Source organism: Somniosus microcephalus, chromosome 29, assembly GCF_052327205.1.
Source record: "Somniosus microcephalus isolate GS21.2 chromosome 29, FLI_Smic_1.0, whole genome shotgun sequence".
NCBI lineage: Eukaryota > Metazoa > Chordata > Chondrichthyes > Squaliformes > Somniosidae > Somniosus > Somniosus microcephalus.
In genome coordinates, this window is record NC_141015.1 from 29,254,898 (window position 1) to 29,281,255 (window position 26,358).

At 45.8% G+C, this 26,358-nt stretch overlaps 1 protein-coding gene across 4 annotated transcripts in view; it reads left to right on the forward strand.

Annotated features, from left to right (window-relative positions):
* Positions 1 to 26,358, forward strand: part of lrmda (leucine rich melanocyte differentiation associated) — a 932,585-nt gene that overhangs the window by 822,141 nt on the left and 84,086 nt on the right. For 3 of the 4 annotated variants that reach the window (XR_015074203.1, XM_085970486.1, XM_085970487.1), the window contains exon 6: positions 12,866 to 12,953. Coding sequence is in view for 3 of the 4 variants with exons in the window: in XM_085970486.1 (XP_085826612.1) it covers positions 12,866 to 12,953 (88 nt within the window). In the remaining variant the exon portion in view is untranslated. Of the gene's footprint in view, positions 1 to 2,207; positions 3,016 to 12,865; positions 12,954 to 26,358 lie in introns of those variants that run through there. The other variant, XM_085970488.1, reaches the window with a different exon arrangement.

Genomic DNA, 26,358 nt, shown 5'->3' on the forward strand with positions numbered 1-26,358 from the left:
GGGGCTCAGGAATGGCTTGCACTCCTCTCCCTGCACTGTAGGTCTGAGAGCTACTTCATGTCTATAGACCTAGAATAGAATCATATAGAATGGTTACAGCGCAGAAGGAGGTCGTTTGGCCCGTCTAGCCCATGCCGGCTCTCTGCAAGAGCACTTCAGTTAGTCCCACTCCCCCACCCTTTCCCTGTAGCCCTGCAGATTTTTTTCCTTCAGGTATTTGTCCAATTCCCTTTTGCGAGTGGTCGAGGGCTGCACTCAGTGGCTGTTCGCATCGTGCTGGATTGAATTGTTGCCCCTCTCTGTGGAGAACTGGCACCAAGCTGCCCTGGTGCTGTGTTAGAAAGGCAGCAGTACCATGAGAAGATGTTGGGAAAAGTGTCAAGTTTACCTCACATTGAGAACACAGGGACCAAAACTCCTCGGCGCCCCTGGTGGTTGTGCCGTGCAAGTTGGGTGCAGGAGGCCCAAGAGAGGTGAGGATTCTGGCGGGACCCAGAAAGGTTGGATCTACAGACAGGTAGAGCTGAGTGGAGGGAATTCCCACACAGGGAATTGACTGGCCTCCCAGGATGCACCCACGAGTGGGACGAGCAGGGTATCAACAATCGTCTGACATTCCTCTGTCTGTTGTTTTAACACAGGCATTAGTCCATTTAAAATAAATAGATTACGTCTCCACTAAAACAGCAGGCAAAGGAATGCCATGTGATTGTTCATACCCCAACAATAGTTTCTTGGTATATATTAGTTAGAGCTGAGTTTAAAACTTGATCACTTAAAATGGTAGGTTGTGTCTTTAGTGGAAAAGTAATATCCCAAAAATGGCATTATTTCCCCAAAGACTTTTATTCAGCAGCATTACAGTTTTCAGGATCATGAATACCATTCCTGTTTCGGGTTAATGTCTGCTTGCACTCTGCTGTTTGGTTGAAGGACAAAACTCTAAAGAAGTAGAATTTTCGAGACCCTTGTGATTTGTGATCAGCAGTACAGCTCTCAGCTTTCACACATGATTGGGTTATTCCCATTATAAGTACAAACCTTGCCTCTTATGAGGTTGTTAGACATAAACTGCTGACGAGAGTTATGCCACTGCAGCTGTGCTGGATGAATGATACTGAGGAGCAGTACGCGTGTTGCTGATGCTGATCAGTTTTGTACATACCTGCCCCCCCGGGGGCCTCCGCGGAAGAGCTCCACAGAGTAGGATTATGGGGTGATTTCAACGAGCCCCCCCAAAAAAACAGCTGACTTTTCAGCCACGAGTGAACGGGGGCTGGAAGCACTGATATCCACTTCACAAGTGGGCAGTTGGCAACTCTGTGGGGTAGAAATTTAATCTAGGCCCGTTCTTGGGCCCAGAATCAGTGCTGTGCAGGCAGCGCGTGCCTCAACTGGGAAAGCCCAAGGCTGGCCGGAGATTGGACTTAGGCCTCATTTCAATAAGACTGGCGAACTGTCCGCTAAGCAGGCAGCTTACCCATTTCAGAAAATAGATTTCAAGCCACTTGCCTCACCAGCCGTGGCCCTCGGGTTCAAAAAATAATGTAAACTTTCCATCATGGTGGTGGCCGTTTGCTAGGCCACATTCACACCTGGAGCACTTGAGCGGAGCAGGCCCGATGCCTTCTCCGCTTAAGGTAGCCCACTTTCCCTGAGGGGGTCCTAAAACAGGTGTTAGGCCACATATTGGCATATACAAGGGGCCCAATGTCTGACTTAGGTGGCTGCTCCGGACACCTGAAAATCGTCTGGAGGTTTTTTAGCCGTTTTTGGTGCGCTGGGGATAGACCTGCGAGATTGCTAATATTTGCCCCCATTTTCCATCTGCACACAACGATGACTAATTTCTACCTTGGTGTTTCTATGGTTTGAGTTTTTTTCAGACAACTATGTGTCAGATGTTACCCATACATAATCCCAAATTAAGGAAACATGTTTGTGCATTGGTAATTCATTTGTAACAACATTTTTATATAGTGCCTTGTGTAGATCCTAGAGCTGCTGGAAATAAATATTCCGTGTCACATTATAGATCTGTTATTCAGAACTTGGGCTGGTTCAAAGGAGTTTTGTGTCTGGAGGGCTCATAAAGACTACTCTATCAATCTGGACCTTTTCTTCAAAATTTAATAAAGGGTGATATAGTTCATGCATTAAACAGCTTATGATTTAGTTTTGCTTACTATTTGTGATTGTTTCTGCAGATAAGATGGAAATAACAATCCAAATAGCACAACAAGCAGAACAAAAATAGTGCATTTATGTGGAGAAAATAAATTCCAGCTAAAACAAGTTGGAATGGAAATCATTTTCACAGTAATGGTACAAACATTTACTGCAAAAAATTCATTGGGAGAAAAAAGTCACCCACCATTCAGCGTGAGGGTCCCAGATTCACAAAAGACCTCTGAGCTACAAGAGCCAATAATCCATGATGACCCAAGGTCTTTGACAAGATACATTAAGCCCAGCTGGTACCCTACAGGATGAGAGACAAAGGTCCATGCTTAAACTGTGATAGCCCATACCTCTCCTGGAATAAGGAAGGGAAGGCTAGTCTGCAAGGAAAAAAAAGGATCCTCGACAGGCTGAGATATTGGGAAAGGAATCTCCTGTATGAGGCAAAATGCAGAACTCCTAAAGCCCTGTACTGGACCAACTTAACTATGGAAATTCCCCAACTGATAATATGGAGAGGAACTCACAGAAGAATACTGCACACAGTGAACAAGAAGGGAAATCAAATTCATATGAAATTAGCCTGAACTAAATCGAGAACATAATGCTCTTCAATTGCGCTATAAGCTTATCCCTTTTACATAAGAACATAAGAATTAGGAGCAGGAGTAGGCCATATGGCCCCTCGAGCCTGCTCCGCCATTCAATAAGATCATGGCTGATCATTGACCTTTTGAAGAAATCTCTCCTGATACGAAATTAATACTGGCTGCATAAATTGGATTGAATTTCACTTTTGTTTATTTTAGTGATTAAAGAATCATGGAAGCTGTTCTTTCACTCGTATGTTGCACATTTTTAATTCAACTATAGATGTCCATTCAGATTTGCCATTTAATTTGTTACTAAAGAAAGTTTACATTAGCATAAATCATTACCACCAAGCATTTTGCTCCAACCTTAAAAATGAGTTTAGACAAGTAAAGAGAATAGAGGTAAACAGATCCAATTGAATCTATTTAACTGTTGTAAAACCAAATATGAACCTTTCAAACTACTTCTCATGTTACAGAAGCAAGGCAGAGTAAAAAGATTTCTTTGTTGTCACATGCACAGCCATAAACTCCTATAATAGATTATTGCTAGACGCCCAACCTGTTTCCGGCTCTCAACTGTCTGGGTTCAACTCTCTGGAAGTCCCTCCCTAAACCTTTGTCTTGCCATATCTCTCCCTGTCTTTAAAAGCCTCTTCAATATGTTTTCAAGCATGCTTTCAGCCAATTCTTCCACTATCTCTCGGTCCTTTCTCTCAGAAATGAAGCACCTTGGGACATTTTATTACGCCAAATACTCTATACAAATGCAAGTAGTTGTTGTTAAAACTTTGTGCCATAGGATGGTCCTGTTAAGTGTGCTGGCCTTTTAACACTGCAGAGTGAAGCAGATTGCAAAAATTATTACCTTTGATGAAGCAAAATGTGTATATAACTATATTTTCTACCATAACACAACATTTAAAAAAAGTATTTATGGTACATATTTCTATTCTATGCCTGGTTACACTTTTTCTGTGAATATTCCCATGGAATAATACTATAATACTCATTGAGGTCTATGCTGATTGTAAAATAGGGTTTCAACACTTGGCAGCTAGTTAGGGACTTTGGAATTCCCTCCCTAAACCTCTTTCCTTCTCTAACTCTCTTTCCTTCTTTAAGTTGCTCCTTGAAACCTACCTCTTTGACCAAGCTTTTGGTCAACTGCCCTAATATTTCTTTGAGTGGCTCAGATATTTTGCGACATTTTTGCTGCTTTAAAGGCGCTATATAAATGCAAGTTGTTATTGAAAGAGCGAGATTTAATTTGCTTCTACTGTATGTTCTGTATTAACGCACTCATGTCTTCACACCAGTCAAGCGATCTTTTAAAAACAATAATTTAGTGATCCCTAACTCAAGTTAGTATTCCCTCATAGGCTGGAGGAGCTGAATGGCCTACTCCTGTTCCTAAGTACGTCCCTTCCTTCCCAAAAATTGGTGCTCCACAGTCTGAGGAGGATGTTTGGTGTGTGGCAAGTGGGACAATCTCACTCACAGATATCTCCATGGTTGCTATTAGCACTGCTCCTTAGTCGACACCACACTTGGCACATTTCAGTAATGTGGAATAAGTACCTCACCTTCAGGGAAGATCAGTCAATCCATATCTGAGAGAAGTGTGAGTGCAAATGATAGTCAAGACTGAGATTGGAACTCCATTTTCCAACTGGATACTTTAAAACTCAATTAAATAATTGCAATCAAAATGAGAATTTAATTAATTCTTGAGCTAAACACATTGAAATATCGCTTGAATCTGATTAAGTATTGTTCCAAAAATGAATATATTTGCTGATATAAATACCAAGTATGTGGAAAGGCAGCTTTGACTTGTAACACAATAGAAATAGGTTCAACAACTTGGCTTATGTAGCTCCTTTAATGTGAACAAAAGCATTTCAAGGTGCTTCATTAAACCTTCTATGTCAATTTAGATAGCTAGCAGAAGCTGACTAACAGCTTCAAAAAGCTGACACAGTCCCCAGAAAGTTGACAACTCGAGAACAGCCTTGATTATAAGCCTATGGCTTGTGAAAACTAGTTACATGATTTTGTGACCTATATTGTAGATACACCACTGCTTCCTGTTAATATGAGTTGTAGTACCGGCATTATTTCAATTTGAGACCTAACCTGTATAGATCATGGACTATATATACTTGTATATAAGATGAGAAATTTAGATTACTCTTTGGTGGTGTAGGGGGTATCATATGTACGCTATTGTGGTTAAGCACACTACAGCTCACTCTGGGGAGCACACTCACCTGCTTCTGGCCTGGTCCCCTGCTCTTATCTGTTCTTGATTTGACTGTCCTCTCTCCCGTTCTAGTCTTCCACTCTCCTCTCTCCCGTTCTAGTCTTCCACTCTCCTCTCTCCCGTTCTAGTCTTCCACTCTCCTCTCTCCCGTTCTAGTCTTCCACTCTCCTCTCTCCAGTTCTAGTCTTCCACTCTCCTCTCTCCCGTTCTAGTCTTCCACTCTCCTCTCTGCAGTTCTAGTCTTCCACTCTCCTCTCTCCCGTTCTAGTCTTCCACTCTCCTCTCTCCAGTTCTAGTCTTCCACTCTCCTCTCTCCCGTTCTAGTCTTCCACTCTCCTCTCTCCAGTTCTAGTCTTCCACTCTCCTCTCTCCCGTTCTAGTCTTCCACTCTCCTCTCTCCAGTGCTAGTCTTCCACTCTCCTCTCTCCAGTTCTAGTCTTCCACTCTCCTCTCTCCCGTTCTAGTCTTCCACTCTCCTCTCTCCCGTTCTAGTCTTCCACTCTCCTCTCTCCCGTTCTAGTCTTCCACTCTCCTCTCTCCCGTTCTAGTCTTCCACTCTCCTCTCTCCAGTGCTAGTCTTCCACTCTCCTCTCTCCAGTGCTAGTCTTCCACTCTTCTCTCTCCAGTGCTAGTCTTCCTCTCTCCTCTCTCCAGTGCTAGTCTTCCACTCTCCTCTCTCCCGTTCTAGTCTTCCACTCTCCTCTCTCCAGTGCTAGTCTTCCACTCTCCTCTCTCCAGTGCTAGTCTTCCACTCTCCTCTATCCAGTGCTAGTCTTCCACTCTCCTCTCTCCAGTTCTAGTCTTCCACTCTCCACTCTCCTCTCTCCAGTTCTAGTCTTCCCCTCTCCTCTCTCCAGTGCCAGTCTTCCTCTCTCCAGTGCTAGTCTTCCACTCTCCTCTCTCCAGTGCTAGTCTTCCACTCTCCTCTCTCCAGTGCTAGTCTTCCACTCTCCTCTCTCCAGTGCTAGTCTTCCACTCTCCTCTCTCCAGTTCTAGTCTTCCACTCTCCTCTCTCCCGTTCTAGTCTTCCACTCTCCTCTCTCCCGTTCTAGCCTTCCACTCTCCTCTCTCCCGTTCTAGTCTTCCACTCTCCTCTCTCCCGTTCTAGTCTTCCACTCTCCTCTCTCCAGTGCTAGTCTTCCACTCTCCTCTCTCCAGTTCTAGTCTTCCACTCTCCTCTCTCCCGTTCTAGTCTTCCACTCTCCTCTCTCCAGTTCTAGTCTTCCACTCTCCTCTCTCCAGTGCTAGTCTTCCACTCTCCTCTCTCCAGTGCTAGTCTTCCACTCTCCTCTCTCCAGTTCTAGTCTTCCACTCTCCTCTCTCCCGTTCTAGTCTTCCACTCTCCTCTCTCCCGTTCTAGCCTTCCACTCTCCTCTCTCCCGTTCTAGTCTTCCACTCTCCTCTCTCCCGTTCTAGTCTTCCACTCTCCTCTCTCCAGTGCTAGTCTTCCACTCTCCTCTCTCCAGTTCTAGTCTTCCACTCTCCTCTCTCCCGTTCTAGTCTTCCACTCTCCTCTCTCCAGTGCTAGTCTTCCTCTCTCCAGTGCTAGTCTTCCACTCTCCTCTCTCCAGTGCTAGTCTTCCACTCTCCTCTCTCCAGTGCCAGTCTTCCACTCTCCTCTCTCCAGTGCTAGTCTTCCACACTCCTCTCTCCAGTTCTAGTCTTCCACTCTCCTCTCTCCAGTTCTAGTCTTCCACTCTCCTCTCTCCAGTGCTAGCCTTCCACTCTCCTCTCTCCAGTGCTAGTCTTCCACTCTCCTCTCTCCAGTTCTAGTCTTCCACTCTCCTCTCTCCCGTTCTAGCCTTCCACTCTCCTCTCTCCCGTTCTAGCCTTCCACTCTCCTCTCTCCCGTTCTAGTCTTCCACTCTCCTCTCTCCCGTTCTAGTCTTCCACTCTCCTCTCTCCAGTGCTAGTCTTCCTCTCTCCAGTGCTAGTCTTCCACTCTCCTCTCTCCAGTGCTAGTCTTCCACTCTCCTCTCTCCAGTGCTAATCTTCCACTCTCCTCTCTCCAGTGCTAGTCTTCCACTCTCCTCTCTCCAGTGCTAGTCATCCACTCTCCTCTCTCCAGTGCTAGTCTTCCACTCTCCTCTCTCCAGTTCTAGTCTTCCACTCTCCTCTCTCCCGTTCTAGTCTTCCACTCTCCTCTCTCCCGTTCTAGCCTTCCACTCTCCTCTCTCCCGTTCTAGTCTTCCACTCTCCTCTCTCCAGTGCTAGTCTTCCACACTCCTCTCTCCAGTTCTAGTCTTCCACTCTCCTCTCTCCCGTTCTAGTCTTCCACTCTCCTCTCTCCAGTGCTAGTCTTCCTCTCTCCAGTGCTAGTCTTCCACTCTCCAGTGCTAGTCTTCCACTCTCCTCTCTCCAGTGCTAGTCTTCCACTCTCCTCTCTCCAGTTCTCGTCTTCCACTCTCCTCTCTCCCGTTCTAGTCTTCCACTCTCCTCTCTCCAGTGCTAGTCTTCCTCTCTCCTCTCTCCAGTGCTAATCTTCCACTCTCCTCTCTCCAGTGCTAGTCTTCCACTCTCCTCTCTCCAGTGCTAATCTTCCACTCTCCTCTCTCCAGTGCTAGTCTTCCACTCTCCTCTCTCCAGTGCTAGTCTTCCACTCTCCTCTCTCCAGTGCTAGTCTTCCACTCTCCTCTCTCCCGTTCTAGTCTTCCACTCTCCTCTCTCCCGTTCTAGTCTTCCACTCTCCTCTCTCCCGTTCTAGTCTTCCACTCTCCTCTCTCCCGTTCTAGTCTTCCACTCTCCTCTCTCCAGTTCTAGTCTTCCACTCTCCTCTCTCCAGTGCTAGTCTTCCACTCTCCTCTCTCCAGTTCTAGTCTTCCACTCTCCTCTCTCCCGTTCTAGTCTTCCACTCTCCTCTCTCCCGTTCTAGTCTTCCACTCTCCTCTCTCCAGTGCTAGTCTTCCACTCTCCTCTCTCCAGTGCTAGTCTTCCACTCTCCTCTCTCCAGTTCTAGTCTTCCACTCTCCTCTCTCCAGTGCTAGTCTTCCACTCTTCTCTCTCCAGTGCTAGTCTTCCACTCTCCTCTCTCCAGTGCTAGTCTTCCACTCTCCTCTCTCCAGTGCTAGTCTTCCACTCTCCTCTCTCCCGTTCTAGTCTTCCACTCTCCTCTCTCCCGTTCTAGTCTTCCACTCTCCTCTCTCCAGTGCTAGTCTTCCACTCTCCTCTCTCCAGTGCTAGTCTTCCACTCTCCTCTCTCCAGTGCTAGTCTTCCACTCTCCTCTCTCCAGTTCTAGTCTTCCACTCTCCTCTCTCCAGTGCTAGTCTTCCACTCTACTCTCTCCAGTGCTAGTCTTCCACTCTACTCTCTCCAGTTCTAGTCTTCCACTCTCCTCTCTCCAGTTCTAGTCTTCCACTCTCCTCTCTCCAGTTATAGTCTTCCACTCTCCTCTCTCCAGTGCTAGTCTTCCACTCTCCTCTCTCCAGTGCTAGTCTTCCACTCTCCTCTCTCCAGTGCTAGTCTTCCACTCTCCTCTCTCCAGTGCTAGTCTTCCCCTCTCCTCTCTCCAGTTCTAGTCTTCCCCTCTCCTCTCTCCAGTTCTAGTCTTCCACTCTCCTCTCTCCAGTTATAGTCTTCCACTCTCCTCTCTCCAGTGCTAGTCTTCCACTCTCCTCTCTCCAGTGCTAGTCTTCCACTCTCCTCTCTCCAGTGCTAGTCTTCCACTCTCCTCTCTCCAGTGCTAGTCTTCCACTCTCCTCTCTCCAGTTCTAGTCTTCCACTCTCCTCTCTCCCGTTCTAGTCTTCCACTCTCCTCTCTCCAGTTCTAGTCTTCCACTCTCCTCTCTCCAGTTCTAGTCTTCCACTCTCCTCTCTCCAGTGCTAGTCTTCCCCTCTCCTCTCTCCAGTTATAGTCTTCCACTCTCCTCTCTCCAGTGCTAGTCTTCCACTCTCCTCTCTCCAGTGCTAGTCTTCCACTCTCCTCTCTCCAGTTCTAGTCTTCCACTCTCCTCTCTCCAGTGCTAGTCTTCCACTCTCCTCTCTCCAGTGCTAGTCTTCCCCTCTCCTCTCTCCAGTGCTAGTCTTCCACTCTCCTCTCTCCAGTTCTAGTCTTCCACTCTCCTCTCTCCAGTGCTAGTCTTCCACTCTCCTCTCTCCAGTGCTAGTCTTCCACTCTCCTCTCTCCCGTTCTAGTCTTCCACTCTCCTCTCTCCAGTGCTAGTCTTCCACTCTCCTCTCTCCAGTGCTAGTCTTCCACTCTCCTCTCTCCAGTTCTAGTCTTCCCCTCTCCTCTCTCCAGTTATAGTCTTCCACTCTCCTCTCTCCAGTGCTAGTCTTCCACTCTCCTCTCTCCAGTTCTAGTCTTCCAGTCTCCTCTCTCCAGTTCTAGTCTTCCACTCTCCTCTCTCCCGTTCTAGTCTTCCACTCTCCTCTCTCCAGTGCTAGTCTTCCACTCTCCTCTCTCCAGTTCTAGTCTTCCACTCTCCTCTCTCCAGTTCTAGTCTTCCCCTCTCCTCTCTCCAGTTCTAGTCTTCCCCGCTCCTCTCTCCAGTGCTAGTCTTCCACTCTCCTCTCTCCAGTGCTCGTCTTCCACTCTCCTCTCTCCAGTTCTAGTCTTCCACTCTCCTCTCTCCAGTGCTAGTCTTCCACTCTCCTCTCTCCAGTGCTAGTCTTCCACTCTCCTCTCTCCAGTTCTAGTCTTCCCCTCTCCTCTCTCCAGTTCTAGTCTTCCACTCTCCTCTCTCCAGTTCTAGTCTTCCACTCTCCTCTCTCCAGTGCTAGTCTTCCCCTCTCCTCTCTCCAGTGCTAGTCTTCCCCTCTCCTCTCTCCAGTGCTAGTCTTCCACTCTCCTCTCTCCAGTGCTAGTCTTCCACTCTCCTCTCTCCAGTGCTAGTCTTCTACTCTCCTCTCGCCAGTGCTAGTCTTCCCCTCTCCTCTCTCCAGTGCTAGTCTTCCACTCTCCTCTCTCCAGTTCTAGTCTTCCACTCTCCTCTCTCCAGTGCTAGTCTTCCCCTCTCCTCTCTCCAGTGCTAGTCTTCCACTCTCCTCTCTCCAGTGCTAGTCTTCCACTCTCCTCTCTCCAGTGCTAGTCTTCCAGTCTCCTCTCTCCAGTTCTAGTCTTCCACTCTCCTCTCTCCAGTGCTAGTCTTCCACTCTCCTCTCTCCAGTTCTAGTCTTCCACTCTCCTCTCTCCAGTGCTAGTCTTCCCCTCTCCTCTCTCCAGTGCTAGTCTTCCACTCTCCTCTCTCCAGTGCTAGTCTTCCACTCACCTCTCTCCAGTGCTAGTCTTCCACTCTCCTCTCAGGCTCTTGATCTCTGGCTTCCACTCTGCTAATCTATGGTTATGTTTAAAACCCTATGGCCTAGAAATTCAGTTGTTAGCGCCAGCCGCTAGCGCCTTAAGAGGGCGAGAAGTGGGGCGCGAAGCGGCAAGCGCCCGGGCGCGGTGCGATCTGCGCCTCTCGCGAAATTCAGTTAAGATTTAGCGCCGGCGCAAAACCTTTGCACGCGCTCAGCTGCGCGCGCAGATCCTGACATCATTTCATGGTGCGACGCCCTTTGTGCGCCCCGACCCGGAACTTCAGTGGCGCCCCCAGCGACTGGTAAAGGGGAACGGTTCCCAGTCGCTGGGGGGCGCTATTTAAAGGGGACTCCTCCTGCATTATAAGTGGCAGCCATTTTGTGCCAATCCTTCTGTGTGAGAGAGAGATATTTGGAGAGAGACAAAGGCAGCGAGCTTTCTGCTTTGACTCAGCGCTCGCACAGGTACTTCTGGCTTCAGGCCAGAGCTTTGCACTTGGATTTAACTTTCAGTGCCATAGCCGTGAGTCGCCACATATAATGGGGGCTGCAGTGGGTGGAAACGTTGGCTTTCTGCATTGCATTCAAAGGGCTCGGAGACGCCGTGAGAGTGTGCCAGTCATGGCCAGACAGAGAAGGGCCAACAGGCGTCGGCACAGGAGGTCTTACCCACCCAGGGTATACCGCCAGCAGTTCTCATACCTGAACATGTCTGAGGAGCAGTGTGTTCGGAGGCTGCGATTCAGAAGGGAGGTGGTCACTGAGATCTGCCACCTGCTTCGCAGAGATCTGCAGCCACAGCTGAGGAGCAGGACGTCTCTGTCGGTGGCAGTGAAGGTGACGGTGGCTCTCAATTTCTATGCCACCGGCTCCTTCCAATCCGCTACTGGGGACATTGCCAACATCTCCCAGTTCGCGGTACATTGCTGCATCCGCCAGGTGAACAATGCCCTTTTCAGAAGGAGACATCAGTACATCTCCTTCCCCATGACACTGGACGAGCAGCAAGAGCGTGCAATGGGATTTGGAAGAATAGAGGGCTTCCCCATGGTTCAGGGCGTAGAACTGATGAACCAGCAATGGTCAGGCCTTGCTTCAGGGCTGCAGTATGCAGGGCATGGCAGCCAAACAAGTCGACCCTCCCCCTTTAAGAGCTGACCGACTCCAACGTGTCTGCCTTCATTGAGCAACTCGCCGCACCTGCGCTGCGCCCGCCCTCGGTGTTAGCGCCCCGGATCGCCGGCTTAGCGCCTAATGATAGTCGTGCATCGCCTGCTTTAGCACAGCAGCAACCTCTTGGGGCGATGCAACTGAATACCGGTGAAGATGGCGCTAAGTTGCGCCGGGCGCAAAATTTAGCGAACGCCTGGCTGTAGTGCCCCAAACGTGGCTATACTGAATTTCTAGGCCTATGTAATTTTGAATCTCTGTCCTCACTGGCAAGTCACTTTACTGGAAGTAAAGGTACTGATTTATTTTCTGAGGGAGAAACAAAATAATGTAATTCCTGGTTTTCCGTGCCCCAGTTATATTTTTGCAGCGTAGCAGCAGTGCATGAAACAACATGCATTAAAATTAAATTTCCTGGTCTCTCTCAAGTGATGTGGTTACTTCCCACAGAATGGGAAATTTGATTTTAATCCAGTTTGGTACTGTTTTTTGCATTGTGCATGAACACAATTGGGCAGTGAGAGACCGGGTGTTTAAAAAAAATAAAAATAAATAAAAATCTTTGAAATGGAAATCAGTACCTTTTCCTCTAGCAAGATGACATGTCACAAGGATAGTGATTCAAAGTTAGCTAGCAGTATAAACTTAATCTTATATTGGAAAGAAAGGAGCAACAGACTTAAGAGTTTGAGAGAGGGATATGGGATGGCAGAAGCTAGAAGCGCAATTATAATACATATGCTTAAGAACATATGGCAGTCTGGATCAAGAGGAGGTGATATGACCCATGAAGAGCCAGCTCTTGTGTGGCTTCTCAAAATCTTGTAAAGTTGGTCAACTATTTCAAGTTCTGTCATCTGCTATTGTACAGCCTATGGCGCTGTTTAATGTTGTTCCTCATGTATCTGATTCACCCCAACTTTGTTTTATGATTTTTGGCTGGAAAGTAGGAAGACTGTCTTGTAAGTGGTTGGCAAATGCAGGTATGGGGTAAATGAATAGATACTGAAGTGCATACATTTTCTAATCACCATATTAATAGTGAACATAAGAAATAGGAGCAGGTGTAGGCGATATGGCCCCCCCCATTCAGTAAGACCATGGCTGATCATCGACCTCAACAAGTGAACAAGTTGGTTTTCTTCTATTATAGCCTATATGCCAAAGTGTCTATACTTGTGACTTGTGCGACATGCTTTTTTATAAAGCTTCATGAAGAATGTTGAAGAAACCCAACATTGCTGAAACGTGTCCCTGCTGTGTGCATCTTTGAGTGAGGTTACGATGTTGGAAGGTTCCTATTTGAAGAAACTTAGCTTGACAAACGTCTACTCCCTGCAAATAAAGAGAGAAAGATGATTTTTTTTTTACCTTTGACTTTCCGGCATTATATTGACATAACTCTTTACCATGCAGGCTTCCAGTGACTTTGGCTCCAACTCACCAGGCTTTCAGCAATATACCCCACTACCTCAAGGAAGTCGGGATGGCACTCATCACAAAGGTAAGAACAAATATGGCGAAAGTGGAGGTAATCATTAAATGTCTTTGAAAGGTGAAATCTAAACAAAAACAGATAACTTGATACCACAGGAGCACTACTTATGTAAAATAAAGACACAGCGATAGTTTTTGTTGCCACTAAATTATAGGTAATTTTCTCAGTTATTAATATTGCCACTTTTTTTCAGCTATGCATTTCTGGGGCTGTTACATTTGCAGATGTATTGCTGTGACTGGCTTGGAGTAATCTATACATCAATTCTGTTATTAGTTTTAATTGGAAATGACCCCATATTGTCTACAACTAATTTGTCATGATTAGTTTTGATGCATACAGTCTCACTGTGGCGAGTATAATGCAGTAATTAGCACTGGAATACTTGACTAATAGTTATACCTTCTGTACCTTAAAGGTGCATGACTTTCTTTTAAATTGAAATTATTTATCAATTGTAATTGAGATTGTGTAGGATGCTTTTCTCTACAATAGTTATAGTGAATAATGGATGTTCTGAAGATTTATACAGTTCCATTTGTGTTGAATTGCATTACCAAGTACTGAGGCTACTCTAGATTGTGTTGCCAATGCCCCAACTGAGAAACACGTCGTCAGCTTTAAAACCTCATTTTTTACATTTCATTTTGGGAATCTTGGAGCTCAGACTGCTGTATTGTGCGGCGCTGACTCACCAAACAATAACTATAGATCTACTTAATCCAGATGCTACCACTACACATCAAAGTCCAGTCCTGGGTACATAGTACTAACACGGGAGAGTTTGAGTTGTGATAATATGTTAGTACATGTGGAAGTAGGCATAGTTTAAAAGGTATTACTGTTCTTGAACTTTGTTGGATTTGACTTTATAATGGCAAAACCCAGCTAGTATGAGTCTCATTAAAATTGAGGTCACTAAATACCTCCCCATTACACTTTCGAACCTAGTCCATGACATTCACATACTGAAACAATTTAATCCTTAAAAAAAAAGTATATATTTAATTTCCAGGCCTATGCAGTCTCTATCCGTTGTCTTAAAAAGCCTTGCTCCTCTCCCCAGCAAGCTTCCTCTTTTGGCTGAGTTTTGGCAGATACAACTGAGGTGTTGAAGAGCGGACTAAAGATGGAAATGTTGCTGGGATTGCCATTGAGGCTGCCACAGTGGTGGCAGCAGGAGCAAGCACAGCAGCACAGATCTGTGGAGGCTCAAAGAAGAGAGTGGAGGAGGCAAGGGCCAAGGAGGAGTTGCAACATACGGGTCTTCCGGAACAGCACATCTTAACTCAGCACAACAGAGGAGCAGAGTATCAGGAGGCTGCATTTCAGCAGGCAGGCGATCACCAACTTGTCACCTGGAGCAGCAGGAAGTGGAGCCAAATACCAGGGCACACACAGCTCTGCCTGTGGCTGTGAAGGTTCACTCCCTGAATGTACAGCTGGTCTATGACCACAGGCAGCGATTTCCTGGCAGCAGTTATGATGCCTTCATACTACGTCAGTCCCCATTCCAACCCCCCCCAGCCCCCATCTTCAACCTACACCAGTGGGGGTTAGGTTGGCTCCTTGGAGATGAGGAGTATCTCCACTAAACCTGGCTCATGACTCCTGTCAGGAAGCCGCGTTCAGACACTTAGTGCAGATTCAATAAGAGCCACACTCACAGCAAAGCTGTCACTGAGCAAACCGTAGGCATCCTAAAACAAAGGTTCTGGTGCCTGAACAAACCCAGTTGAGTGGTGCATGTAGACTCGAGTGAGTCTCTCAGATCTGTAGTGGTTTGCTACACAACTATGCCATTCAGAGGACCCACGTAGCTGCCACAGAAGGAAGAAGTGCCGGAACAAGATGAAGAAGAGGATGATGGGCAAGACCAAGGTCAAGCAGTAGTGCCAGAGCTAAAAGGCAACAAATTACTGAGGAGAACATGGATAGGAGCGTGGGGAACACGGATAGGAGCGTGGCGAGCATCTAGAGGGCTTCCAGAGCATCCTATTCTAAGGTGTGGAGATGCCGGTGTTGGACTGGGGTGGACAAATGTAAGAAATTACACAACACCAGGTTATAGTCCAACAGTTTCATTTGAAATCACAAGCTTTCGGAGCGCTGCTCCTTCGTCAGGTGAAGTGGAGAGATGCATTCACCTTCGACAACCAGTTCTTTACCCAAACACATGGAACAGCCATGGGGACCAAATTCGCACCCCAATACGCCAACATCTTCATGCACAAGTTTGAGCAAGACTTCTTCGCTGCACAGGGCCTCCAACCAACACTATACACCAGGTACATCGACGACATTTTCTTCCTATGGACCCACGGCGAAGAATCACTGAAAAGACTACACAATAACATCAACAAGTTCCATCCCACCATCAAACTCACCATGGACTGCTCCTCAGAATCGGTTTCATTCTTGGACACACGAATCTCCATCAAAGACGGACACCTCAGCACTTCACTCTACCGCAAGGCCACGGACAACCTCAGGATGCTCCACTTCTCCAGCTTCCACCCTAACCACGTTAAAGAAGCCATCCCCTATGGACAAGCCCTGCGAATACACAGGATCTGCTCAGACGAGGAGGCACGCGATGGACACCTACAGATGCTGAAAGACGCCCTCGTAAGAACGGGATATGACGCTCGACTTGTCGATCGACAGTTCCGATGGGCCACAGCAAAAAATCGCATAGACCTCCTCAGAAGACAAACACGGGACACAACCAACAGAGTACCCGTCATCGTCCAGTACTTCCCCAGAGCGGAGAAAATACGCCATGTTCTTCGCAGCCTTCAACATGTCATCGATGACCATGAACACCTCGCTAAGGCCATCCCCACGCCTCCACTACTCGCCTTCAAACAGCCGCCTAACCTCAAACAGACCATCGTTCGCAGCAAATTACCCAGCATTCAGGAGAACAGCGACCACGACACCACACAACCCTGCCACGGCAACCTCTGCAAGACATGCCAGATCATCAACACAGATACCATCATCACACATGAGGACACCACCCACCAGGTACATGGTACATACTCATGTGACTCGGCCAACGTTGTCTACCTCATACATTGCAGGAAAGGATGCCCCGGAGCATGGTACATCGGCGAGACCATGCAGACACTGCGACAACGGATGAACGGACACCGCGCAACAGTCGCCAGGCAGGAGTGTTCCCTCCCAGTCGGGGAACACTTCAGCAGTCAAGGACATTCAGCCTCCGATCTTCGGGTAAGCATTCTCTAAGGCGGCCTTCGAGACACACGACAACGCAAAATCGTAGAGCAGAAACTGATAGCCAAGTTCCGCACTCATGAGGACGGCCTCTACCGGGATTGTGGGTTCATGTCACGCTACATGTAACCCCACCTGATGTAGGGTCATCCAGACTCGAGTCGTCGTTGGCTTGTTCTCTCTACACAGATGCGGCTGGACCTGCTGTGATTTCCAGCAAAAAAAAATGTTTTTTCGTCTGTTTTTTGTTTTTCATACAGACCCCAGCATCTGCAACATTTGACCCCTTGTGACCCCACCTCATTGTTCTTTGATGTAATGTTTTCCTGACTAACCTGTTTGGACACCATTCACACCTTTGATTGCTGTGATTATCTCTCTGCCGAGGTGTGATAAATGGCAGTTAGAAAGATTACCTGTAATCATCTGGCATTATTCTCTGACGATATAAGCTGTGTCTTTATGCATCTCTCCACTTCACCTGACGAAGGAGCAGCACTCCGAAAGCTTGTGATTTCAAATAAAACTGTTGGACTATAACCTGGTGTTGTGTAACTTCTTACATTTATCCTATTCTAATCATGCTCTCCTAAGCATAACCTCCTCTCCCCCACAGACCAACAATCCCACCATTTGCCCCATGTCTTCCACCTACCTTCCGAATACCCTCCAACACTACTACCTCCTGGGTCTTTTTACAAACCTAAGAATATCAAGTCCAACATCAATGCAACAAAAACCTCTTTACTTCACGTTGTGCATGTTCTCTTGATAGTAAACTGAAATTAACCTAGTGCAATCCATGAGTGCCTGACCTCTGCTCATTTCCCTATTCTAGTGCTCCTATGCAATGGTTCCCCTATCACAGAAGCCTGGGAGGTGGAAGGTTGCTGGGCATCCACTGAGGGCACTTCAGATGGCTGCTATGAATGACCTCGAGCAGCTTTGGGCCAAGAGGGCCCGGCTTAGACTGCAGTCTGGACCAGCTGGTTGTGTGGAACCAACAAAGACACTGGGTCAGAGGGTGGCAAAGGAGAAGGCGTACTGTCCTGAGAGAGGACAGAATGAACCTCTGTCATGGAACCAGTGCCACCGTCATGGGGTTGAGCCCCTACACTGCCTCTGGTCTGCGTGAGAATAGAATGAAGGAGTATAGTGTTGCTTTGGAAGCCCCTATCCATGCTCTCCACACTACAATCCATGCTCTCTTTCATGGATTACATAGCTGAGGAGATGCTAGTCCCCAGAGCCACAGTGGCAGCAGTCTGAGCTCCCAGTGAAGCTGTCAGAGCTGTTACCTATGGTTCCATATTGTGGGCCCCACTGCAGTGTTCATAGAGCTGATCACTCACTCCATGGTTGACTGCATGGTCCCAGTGCTTTGGTGGACAACCAAGCTAGAGCTGGACTCCTCCATGCTTTGTGCCTGCTATCTCCTAAATTTCCTTCAAAATGCACCTCTCCGTTTTGAGATGCAGGCTACCTTTAAATATCGTCAGGGTTGCCTTGTACTCGAGCTCCCAATTAGGTGAACTGCCAATCAACTGCGGGTGTACCGTCACCGCCTGCCTATTTTATGATAATGAGGGCCCCTAACCAATTGCATCTGTTAATTGCGCCCACGTGATTAGGTAAGCACTGTCGAGGCTTCTCAGGCCCACAAAATGTCTACTACTACATCTCTTGGAGATATTGGAATTTTAAAAAATATTTGTTCCTGGGCTGTGGGTGTCGCTGGCAAAGCCAGCATTTATTACCCATCCCTAATTGCCCTTGAGAAGGTGGTGGTGAGCCGTCGCCTTGAACTGCTGCAGTCCATGTGTTTCTGCAAATCACACTTGGTCTGGAAGAGCAGTGTCTGGAGATCCAACCCAAGGTGCTGTACCCCACTTTGAATGGAACCACATAGTTCTGAAAAGCTAGCGCGTTGGAGACAGCACAGCAGTCATCTAAAGCTCTTGTTTACACAGCGGTATGAAGAGACGCAAGTTGATTGTGACATTACCACATCACTCATAACTGTACTTTTTCCAAGTTTTATTTCACAGCATGTTACAGAGAAATAGCGCAGCATTTATTTATTCGTTTTTGATTATTTTAAACAGAAGAGCGTGGCATGTCCCTTTTTCAATGGATACAAATTACATTAATCTGAATGTTTTCCATTAATGGACATCCTAAGGACTGTGCAAATTTATTTTTTCTACAGCCTTTAATCATCAGTCATAAAGTAAAATCATATACTGTTCAGGTCGCCTGAATGTTTTCCTAAATGCTAGATTCCTTTGTTTGCAATATAATTGAGTGACAGCATTTGGCAAGCACCAATTGTAAGTATTATACCACACCAGGAGATTTAATAACATTCATGTTGTCTGCTTCTTTGATGGGTTCTCATACAAATATATCAAAGCTACTGTGGTTTATTTCCTTAAATATTTACAATGCAATTTTGAGTCAGAAGTTACTTATCATGAGGGTGTCTATTTGAGGGAAGAAAACTGGTGCATTGGTTGGAGTGTTGATAAAGCTAGTTGCAGATTTATTGGAAATTGATTATCCAGAAAACTATTGCAACTCAAAATCCTGTTTAATATAGTGACTGATACTGGAAGAGAACAGACGAGCAAACATGCCCTTGCGTCACTGACCCTTCTGTTGCAGTATGTACTTAGTCTTTTGTTGTACTCGCTTGTCATGCCACATGACAAAACGACCACCGCTGTCTTCAGAAGACTGTCATGGCGGACAATTGCAGACTTCAGAGAACCGTAACCAAATACCAAAATAGAGCAGTGTATAAAACAAGAGATGTGCTAGGGCATGTTACAGTGCTTATAATACAATCTTGGGATTCTTCTCACTACAGAAATGGCTTGAGGTATGCTTTTACTGTTCTTGCCATCAAAATCCTGAGATTGTATTACAGCATTGTAAAACACTCTAATACAACTGTTAGTTTATCCCTAGTGACCTAGTAAAACTCACATAATGGTATCAATTGAAGCATTCAAAAGGGTAGTGGATCAATTCCTGATTCAATCTAGAGATATGGGTTTAAAGTAGCAAGGAGGTGAGAAATGGTAAGACTCGGGTCCTAAAGTAGGACCTGGATAATGGACCAAGCTAGATCAACTGTAAGACAATTTTCATTAAAATGTCTCATTTAATTAGCTACAGTGCTTGTTTTCTGTTGTCAAAGCTTTCTGTTTTAACAATGTTTTTAATAGGACTACTTAAGATAAATTAATTAAAGCTCATTTGTTGTTTATAGGGGGGAAAAAAAAGTTTAAATGCAAGTTGGATAGTGTAAACAAACTAAAAACCTTTATTTATATAAATAATTGTAAGCTCAAATTTTAGCACAATGGTAGTCAGCTATACTTTTTTTATATTTGTCTCCATAAGACTCCCCATCCCCTATAATGTTTTTAGAATTCTGGATTGAGACAATTCCTCACTGGTCTATGTGTTGCATCCACCCTGTTGTTACTAAGATTGGAAATCAGCCATTTCAGCCTGGCAAGTGGAATGATTTCACTTGTCATGTAGGTGGTGAGCTTACCATCCCATAATGATACAAAGCTGGCGTGCCAGTTTCTGCTCAACACTCAACGCTAGCAGGGCCTCTAATGACATCTACCGTTAGTTAGACTTGCCCCTGCACCTTTCAGCTCAAAAGAATATTGCCCACTAAGTTGCTGAAAGTGTGAGCTGATGACGGCGCAGCGAGGAAAACAGGGCATCTGGGAACTGAGTGAACAGGGCAACCAACAGGCTATCTCCTTACCAATGAGATTAAGGATTGGGAAATAAACATGGGAAGGACTGAGAAGGAGGATGAATTAAACGGGGTGAATTCAATGTCAAATCAGGAACAGAAAGAGAAATAAAGAGAGGGAAAGAAAGATTGGATTACTAGAGAAAAAGAGACAAAGGAAAAGTAAGAAAAAACAAATTTAAATTAACATTTAAAAAAATCTAAAACAATTCACAGCCTGAAGGAATGAGACGCCACACTTCTAGTGGTTATTTTTTGGTGCCAGAGAGGTTCATAACACTTAAAAAGATGCTTATGCTTGTAATAACTGGCCCTAAATATCTACGGCAGGTTTAGTTTGTATCTACCTCGCAAATACAGCAACTTCATACCATTCAATGCATTTCAATGGTGAGCCAGACCAGCGAAATGTCGTTTTCACAAAGCTAACGGCAGAGTGGCACAACTCAGACAGTAATTTTTGGATATTGGCAATTAACCACGCATCTGCCCCACACCTGAATTTGCAGTACCATTCACGCATAGATAACGGCGAGCGCCATGAGCCTCAAGACAGCAAAATCTGGCTCAATATTTAAACTTTCCTCGGAGCGATTTGTATTGATCACGACAGGGTGGCAGTGAATGGGTCCTGCTGCTGATTTCTCTTGGGTAATTCTGGAACAGGGTCAGTGTATTGCTGGCCTGTACCAATCCTCCCCTGAAACCCAGAAAGATCCCCAGCAGAATTCTAAAATCAGAAATGCACGCACAGTTGTTGAAGTGTTGCTGCCTACACTCTAAATCTACCATACAGGCAAACGAATTCAGGACACTAGCAGCTATTGCATATTGTGGAACCATTTCCACTGGAAGGAGTTGTGCAACATGAATGGGGCTTAGAGTGTATTCTAATACAAATTTTTCAGCACAGTTTGAAGTTCTTATTTCCTCATTGATGACATGTTGGGAACGTCTCCATCGCAGAAATGAGAGGTGTTAGCTGAGCAGTTCTCTATTGCAGAGGTGAGCGATTGCAGTGCAAGCACAGAGCTGAATCCACTTTTATCAACTTGTCATATATTACAGTATTTAATAATAAACCTGCTCTATCTTAATCATTTCCCATAATTAAACTATTACACTCTCCTTTGACATATTTTAGTTGAAATCCTATAACACAGCACTCGAGCTTCTTCTCTTTGTGTGTGCTGCAGATAATGTGTTAGAAACCAAGATGTGTGAGAAGATCCAATATATAAAGTATGGTTCTTTGCAATACTCACATGTTTCTAGTGTTTTCTTGTGAATCTAATTGTCTCTTTTGTTGATTGAGAGATTTCTAAAAGTCAAGGACAAAATTCAAAGCTTTGGGGGCAATTTTTCAGGGGCTCAGCAGGTGGTGGGTCGGGTGGAAACATTTTTTTTCTGACAGTGGGTCGCAACCTGCCACCACGGGACTTTCTCAGATGTCGGGTCTGTCGGGGCTGAACAGACCCGACATGCTGCGGCGGGGGAGGCAATTTAGGACATTATGACCTTGTTGACAGCCCATTAATCAGTATTTTGAGCTCACCTTACCATTTTACGAGCTCGCCCACGGGATCCACGCTGCTCAGGGATCACATCAGGTAAGGAGGTCGGTAGTTGAATCAGCATGGAATCATCTCATTACTTGACAGCTGCAAATGTGCTATAAAAGCTCCCATCTCACAGCTGTTCACTTTCCATGCTCAAAAGCTGTTGCTTACTGCATTTGGAAGAAAGATTGAGCTTTATGCAGCTGGCAAGTGTTTGGAGTAAACTCTCTATCCAGTGTCACCTCATTGGAACAACCTCGCTCACCATTGACAGATCGCTTCTGTCATCTCAAGTTCACCTGCCATCTATTACATCAGCATTGGTGCCCTTGAAACTATCTCACCTTGGTCCTCAGAATCCCACCACGATCAGCCCCAACACCAGGCACACCAGCAGCACCAACAACAACACCAACCTTCTCCGCAATCAACCAATGCTGCACAGGACACAGGGCTTCAGCACTTGACCACATTGCTGCCTGGGATGCCAGGGATGGCCTCACCATGGCCAGATTTACTTCACTTGACACTGTACACCCTGGGTGTCACATAATGCGCTAGGTTGGCACCACCCCACACCAACAACATAAAGTATCCCTACAATGTCCAAGCCATTCCTTTCACACTCATGACCATTGCAGGGGGCACCGTTATGTCTAACCATTCACTGCTACTCACTAAGCCACTTCCAAAGATGCACACAAATCTGTCCAAGAAAGCAAAGTGTTGAAAATAAAGGTTTCGATGTTTGACAGCACATTAACAGAAACTTCACATGAACATTGCATAAAACATCCAAGTGCCTACCCTTGTGTGTTGTTAGTTGGTATGATTGGACTAGGATGGGGGTGAGTGCAAGAGGTGGCTAGTGAGATGGGGAAGGGATAATGTAGTTAGAGAGGGATGGGTGGAGGTGCAAGGTAAGTTGGTGTGAGTAAGGATGTGCAGGAGTAGGGTAGGGAAGGCAGAGTGATGGGGATGTGATGAGCGGCACAGGAGGATGAGATTGAGTGTTGCTTTGCAGTAACATTTTGTGATCTAAAGAGGTCATTGGAAGGTTTGCGCCACTGCAGCCTGGTCCTCCTGATGACATCCCTGGTTGTGCCCTCCTGTGCAATGTACAACCAGGCTGCGTTGGTCTCCTGGGGAGGTCTCTTCTGCCCATTGGAAGGGAAGAGAACCTCCCTTCATGCTGTGTTTATGGAGGGAGGCATGCGATAGCTTGGGTGCAGCCGTTCACACCTGTGCAGTGCTTGTCAGTGTTTGCAGCACCTCAATGCTGTAGAACACCGACAGCACAACTGTCAAAATCAATTTGCGCATGGTCCCTTTAAGGAAACTGGCAGATGATGCATCATCAAATGACGTTATGCGACCCACTTCCTTCAGTTGGCTGGCAAATGTGCTGGGCGGGCTTAACAAGGGCAATCATCGTAAAATCATTTCACAGAGTGGGCTGGAACCAGCAGCGGGGTCGGGACCCGTAACCCGCACCGGACCCGCCAAGGTAGGGGAAATCCTGTCAATAGTGTTTGCAATGACATCTGCAGCCTTGTGTGTGTCATTTTCTTACTTCATAAGACCTGCTTTGAAACTGGCTCTTGAAACCTTTTGTATCATTTTCAAGGGACTTGTAATCGATGCTCATTTTGTAATTGCACCATTTCACAGAAAAGGAACATGGTTCGAGTTTTTCCTTTTTTCTGACAATGCAAATAATCCTTTAGACCTTTTTGTTTTGCATATCTTTTATTTGCTGACCTCGTATCTGAAAATTAATACTTCTCTACAAAACAAGAAATGGAAAAAAAACTCGGAGGCACAGATACCTGCTGCTTTATTGATTCTGGATCCGTGTTATTTGAGCTTGTGAAATTGAACCTATGTTAGTTTATAGGTTAATGGATTTTCCTCGTTGTTCATCTCTCACGTGTCAGGCCCATTCACACCTGGTTCGCAGTAGCCCGCCTGTACTTTAATAGCATTAGTTCTCAGGATCTCACTTATTTGATTGCAGCGGAATACTTACGCTGTACCACTCAGCTGTAATAATCATTTCAGATGCAATTTGTAAAAGTGATAACTAAAGTTTTATATATTTTTTGTATGGCATTGCTCACTTGAGCATACTATGAATAGTCACCTAATCCTGAGTTGCTTGAAAAGCCCTCTGCTGCTTCGAACTACTTGTTGTCCATCAGATTACATGCTCAGTTATGTTCTGTTGCTAAATACCACAAAGACAATAAATGGATTGAAACCATTTTTTCCTTAGTTGAGCTTTCCTCGAATTAAATTTCAAATACATTTTTAATCTGACTCGCCGCCCCCCCCCCCCGCCCCAAACTAGTTTTGTTTTGAAATGTTGATGGATATTTGCGGCTGCATTCCGAGAGATAAAATAGGAAAACTGTATTGATGGTAGAATGACGTAGTGTACTGGCCTGTGGAGTAATAGGATATGGATTCATATCTGTGATTCAGACTCTGGCTATACCATCAAGTGCCAAAATAAGATCACATCATTCTCCATGGGTTGGGAAGGGGTAATCAGAGAATGAATTGCCTTGACCTGTTGAAGCTGGCATGGCCAGAGTCTAAGGAGCAGGTTACACAGGCCGGCACCCTTCAGCCCCAGGAATGGTGTACAGCTTGAGGAGATGTACGTTTCATTTATAATAGAGCTGTTTTGAAAGCAGCTATGTGCCTTTCAACTCACACACTCTTGCTCATACATTTACAGTCCTCAAGATCAAAATTAACCCCCCCACCTTCATATCACCACTGCCAGCTGCCTTATTGAGACCCCTCTTCCTTGCCCCCTCCACCCTCGCCTCCAATAACAAGGACTTTTTTGTCACTATGATTGAGACCATTCGTTCAGCTGCCTCTGTTGCTTCCCCACTTCCTATTTCCCACCATGCCAAATCACCTCCAGCCTTCCCCCTGCCTTAGCCCTGAACCCACATCTCTGCTAAATTTCTTTCCCATCTGCCCTCATTTCCTCACCAAACTCATCTTGTCCATGAGACTCACCTCCTGCTCCCTTGACCCCATTCTCACGAAGCTGTTAACCAGACAACTTCCCTTCCTGGCCCCCATGCTAGCTGACATTGTAAATGCTTCCCTCTCCTTGAGGGCTGGCCCGCTTTCTTTCAAATCTTCCATCATCACCACCTCCTCAAAAGACCCATCGTCGACCCCTCTGTCCTTGCAACCAACTGCATCATCTCCAACCTCTCTTTCTTCTCCAAAATCCTTGACTGTATTGTCAAATGTGTTCATGTTCATCTTTCCCGCAACTCCGTTTGAATTTCTCAAATCAAGTTTCTACCCTGCCACAGCATTGCACTAGCTCTTGGAAAAATTACAAATGATATCCACTGTAACCTTAACCATCATGCTTTATCCCTCTTTGTCCTCCTCAACTTCTCTGCAGCCTTTGACATGGTCGAGCACACCATCCTCCTCTAATGCTCCGCCTCAATGTTCCTCCTCCATTGTCCAGCTCAGTAGCACTGCCCTTTCTCGGCTCCATTCTTACCTACTCAATCATAGCCAGAGCATCTCCAGCAATGGCTTAGCTTCCTACTGCCATACTGTTGCCTCTGAAGCTGCAGCAGGATCTATTCTTGGCTCCCTTCTCTTCCTCATCTACATGCTACTCCATGGTGACATTATCGTAGACATGAGGATGCTTCCACTTTTAAGCTGACAAAACCCAGACACAGGTTGCCTACTTCCACCTCTGTAATGCTGCCCACCTCTGGCAAAACACTTGTTTGTAAAGCACCTTGGGATCTTTTTTATATTAAATAAAGGCACTGTATGAATGCAAGTTACTGTAGGCACATCTGCAAAGTTTTAGAACAAATTGGTTTATCGGCCCTTATATCAGTATGTAGGAAAGTTTTCGCATGGCCATGTTTTACTGTTGAAGTTGTATTTACGTAGCGCCTTTAACATAGTAAGACGTGCTAAGGCATTTCACAGGAGCATTATCAAACAAAATTTAACACCGAGCCACATAAGGAGGTATTAGGACAGGTACTTAGTCAAATGCGTAGGTTTTAAGAAGCGTCTTAAAGGAAAGAAACTGTAAAGAGGAGTTAATAGTAATAGATGGAATAATGCATACAGTAAGTAGGCGTCACATACCTTATGATCCAGAATGCACCTTTTATTGCCCAATATCTTGTTAAGCAACAGTATGACCTGGGAATTATAACATAGAACCCGTGCCCTATACACTGGCTATTGATGTTTTGCACTTTAATGACGATGGACTGGAAAATACTCTGCTGAAATGAAGCATCACTGCAAACCAACAAACTTTTATTTTACATAAAATACAGAAATGTACCAAATACAGTTTTCATGGTGAAATTAATTTATTACACTTCGCCTCTGAGTCAGAAGGTTGTGCGTTCAAACCCCACTTCAGAGACCTGAGCACAAAAATATAGACTGGCACTCCAGTGCAGCACTGAGGGAGCGCTGCACTTTCAGAGGTGCCGTCTTTTGGATGAGACATTCAACTGAGGTCCCGTCTGCTCTCTCAGATGGATGTAAAAGATCCCATGGCACTATTTTGATGAAGAGCAGGGGAGTTCTCCCTGGTGTCCTGGGGCCAATATTTATCCCTCAATCAACATCACTAAAACAGATTATCTGGTCATTATCATATTGCTGTTTGTGGGAGCTTGCTGTGCTCAAATTGGCTGCTGCATTTCCTACATTACAACAGTGACTACACTTCAAAAAGTACTTAATTGGCTGTAAAGCGCTTTGGGACGTCCCGAGGTCGTGAAAGGCGCTAGAAAGGCGC